Raw genomic sequence first — 3,774 nt, 5'->3', positions numbered from 1 at the left:
CTTCTCAGTTCATTTACTGACTCCAATTGTTACAGTTAAAAACCTGTTTACGAAATGGTTTCAATGGTTTACTCTTTTTTTTAATTTTTTTTTGTATTTTTTAATTTTAATTTCTCTTCCAGTATAATTTTGTCAAGTTCCTCTGCAGAAAAATTTGATCGCAGCTTCACGGGTCAAATTCTTTGCATAAAATACAGTCCAGTTCTTTAGCATAAATCTTATAAAAACAAAAGGATGAAGTATTAAGATAAAGAGATTAATTACAAGATAAATGTTGAATACGTATAAGTTTTAATCGTTAACTAGGTATAAAAATGTTTCATTCAAATATTGATGAAGTACATAAGTCTTGCCCGATCATAAATATAAAAGTCAGGAGCAGAAGAACCTTATAATAATAAATCAAACAATACAAACTACACATGGTAGCAGTTTTCAATGAATACATAAATTGCACTCACACGTAATATTAAGCAACTGATTCACTTTACATACACTCGTCTAGCAAATTTTACAGCTTTTGATGTGAAGATTGATTACCAGTCATCTGCTCCCTTTGTCACACCAACAATAATCGCAATTGTACCCAGAACAGCCTGCCAAAAGTAGTTTCACAAAACCTGGTGTTACCTTCTAATGCTACATGAAACTAACAAGACAAAAAGCTCTGGTAATGTGAAGATAAAAACCAAGAGGTTTAGTAAAAATCCTGTATAACAAAATTCAAGCAAGTAATGGAATAGCTAAAAGAATACAAGAACTTGAGAGAACTGAAACGGGCTTCAAGTGAAAAAGAAGGAAGGATAGAATCACTTACAGCAACTACACAAGCAACATATCCAGGTTTCTCTCGATGGTCTACTCTGGAACAAAGCATAATTATTGCCCCAACGTACCACGGAATACCAGCAAGAAAGAAGCCTAGTATAAACCTTTTACAAAAGCAAAATTTGTTGGAAATCAACAAGCCAATATTAACTTTGAAAGTAAGTGACTCATATCAAGTATGAGAACTAACAATTGATAATTTAAAACGGCTGTGAACACAAATGATGGTTTTAGCATTTTCTAAGATAATACAAAAGAAAATGGAATCATATATTAACCATCTCCTTCATGCCAGAAATCAGTTTAAGATTGAAATGATTCCCCAGGTTCAAGTTCACTGACACTGAAAAAAAATTCTCTAACCAAGGCAAGATATAATACTTTCTATGAGATGTTATTAGCCAAGGTAAATTGAAACATTTTCTGTGAGAAAGTAAAGATAGGCACTGCCTCCTCGTCTCACTTTGCGAATACAGTATGCCAACTTATATGTACAGTGATATGGAAGAATGTTGTCCATACCTTGAAATATCAAGGAAAATATCTACGTGTTCAACCTGATCATAAAATTATCAACATAATGGATTTAACCATCTTAATGGCAAGCGGGGAAGAGGTAGGAAGGGGGTGTCAATAATAAAGAACAGGTGTAGACACCAACACAGAAACTGCTGGAACTTCAAAACCGTTTGTCCAGAAGGTGGCCATGTTCAAAGCATGTCAAATGAGTTGATGTTTGAGAAGGGTCTCAGGAAATGGAAAATCCTATCCCATTTCCTCTTCTCTACCTCTCAAGTTGTAATAAGATTCGTACCCAAGCTCTTTAAATGCAAGCCTAATGAGAAAGCCATGATATTCCAGTTCCAGTAAACAAAAACAATAATGCACTCAAAATTTCAATGTTCCTTGGTGCTGGGGTAAGAAGCCAAAAATAAAAAATAACACTAAAAATAAAATAGAGCATTTTCCACAAGCACAACAGCCAAATTTAAGATTTAAGTTTCAGCAATAAATAAAAATCAACTTTTATTAATGAAAATATCAATGATGATTGGTGATAGAAGATTAAGATAACGTGCAATTATCCAAAACCAGAAGGTTGAAGTTGACATAAACTAAAGAAACACTAGTAACGAAATGCACTACAACAAATACAAAAGAGGACTTCTTTTTGCTACATGGATTTAGCAATATTCACCAACAGAATAGGCTAGGAACGTGCGGCTTTGGATTGTATATTGTTTATATTCATATTAGACAGCTTCAAATGTCACGCACAAAGAGGTCAAGTCAAAATCCTTAATTCCTCATAGTTAGTTATCTCCAACTTATTGCTGACAAGTAGTATGCCACTAAGCAATAAATTTACTTACAGACACCAGGCACAACCAAGGCCACAGCAACCAAGGCGCCGTTCTCTTACAGGTCTTCCTTCAGCAACTGCGTAACCTGAATCAATATCACAGAACAAACCATATCAAAATCTAGCAGACTGGAAAATTAAGCCTGTTACACAACAAAGAGACATGATCATCAAACTCCCACACATCAAATTCTCAATTATAAAAACCAACTGCTCATAATTCTCTCCTAACATAACCAGATTTGTTCTCACCAGACAAATGACGCACAATTTCTTACTATTCAATTTAATGCAACAATACGGATTGCACACAACAAACATGACTCTTGAGCGAATCAGTGTATACAAGTCTTAATGATAATGGTAAGATCATCAAACAGAGTAGATCTAGTCCTTCTAGCAGTCTGTCAACCAACCAGATCTTCCTGTAAACTAACCCTCAACTTCAATCATAGCCAACATCGAATAAGCAAAAACCAGGATCACAGTCAAACCAGTCACCGAATCGATTGAATTCTACAACATCAAATTGCCAACAACATTTTCCGAATCACTCTAGTCACCACACTCGCAACTACTATCAACCTAGATTGATCATACATATTAAGAAAACAAAATCAACCCAAAAGTCACTCACAGAAACCAAGTCAACCCAAGAACAGAAACTTTTCCTCAAACCCCAATTTTCACAAACAAACAATTGACCTAACACTCTTGCAGCACAATCCAAGCAGAACTAAACAAAGCTAAATCCATCTCGAAAGTTCCAATCACTGAACCAACCCATCACACGGATCACCATTTCGGAAACAAAATTTCGCACCTTTCATTGCCAAGCTCAAATCAAACCCAGAAGAATAAATAAAATAAAATAAGAATCAAAGGGGCAGAGCCATACCGGGAACTGCTTGGTATCCCTGGAAGTACGGCGGAAGAGGGGCGGAGTCGACGGCGCCGGGCGGTGGAACAGGTTGCGGAAAACCGATAGCGGGGTGTGGGTTGGGCGGAGGAGGGTAGTTGGCGACGCCTTGGAAGGTGCCATACTGTGGAGGTGGAAAGGGTAGTGGCTGCGGCGGAGGGGGGTGGTGGTGGTGGTGGTGGTGGTCGACGGTGGAGGCTTTGGGGTTGTCTTCATCGGTCATGTTGGTTCTGTTAGGTGGTCTCTCAGAGGGTTTTGACCAGTGCTGAATGGTGGATGGTGCGAGAGAAATGGTTCGATCAGAGCAGTGGGCGTTGTGTTTGTTTGCGGGGAATGAATGAATGAGTGGAAAAGGGATGTGACTTTTTGTTTTGTGGACCCACTTGTATAAATGTTTAGCCAAGAAGTTTTCCCACAAATAATATATTTTCAAAAAAAGAAAATTGCCCAAATACAAGTAAGGACTTTATTTCGCTAAATAGACCATGGTTACGTGGGAATTCCAAAAAATTTTATATGTTTTTAATTAAAAAAATAAAAGAATAAAATAAAAAGTAAAATTTATTTAAAAAAAAAATAATGGTATAATTATCTTTTTGTTTCCTATAGGGTCAATATTCAATTTACTATCATGGTTATTAAAAAATTTAATTTGATCCTAAAT

At 36.3% G+C, this 3,774-nt stretch overlaps 1 protein-coding gene across 1 annotated transcript; it reads right to left on the bottom strand.

The window, feature by feature from the left end:
• Positions 1-289: 289 nt before the first annotated feature.
• Positions 290-3,553, bottom strand: LOC137835101 (large ribosomal subunit protein eL20z-like). The gene is made up of 4 exons (XM_068643448.1): positions 3,090-3,553; positions 2,202-2,277; positions 818-932; positions 290-596 (listed from the first exon to the last, which is right to left on the bottom strand). The coding sequence occupies exons 1-4, from the start codon at positions 3,331-3,333 to the stop codon at positions 537-539; spliced, it is 495 nt and encodes a 164-aa protein (XP_068499549.1). The 5' UTR covers positions 3,334-3,553; the 3' UTR covers positions 290-536.
• Between the last annotated feature and the right edge of the window lie 221 nt (positions 3,554-3,774).

Source organism: Phaseolus vulgaris, chromosome 5, assembly GCF_000499845.2.
Source record: "Phaseolus vulgaris cultivar G19833 chromosome 5, P. vulgaris v2.0, whole genome shotgun sequence".
In the NCBI taxonomy this organism is placed as follows: Eukaryota; Viridiplantae; Streptophyta; class Magnoliopsida; order Fabales; family Fabaceae; genus Phaseolus; species Phaseolus vulgaris.
This window is presented reverse-complemented; position numbering and strand designations above follow the sequence as displayed.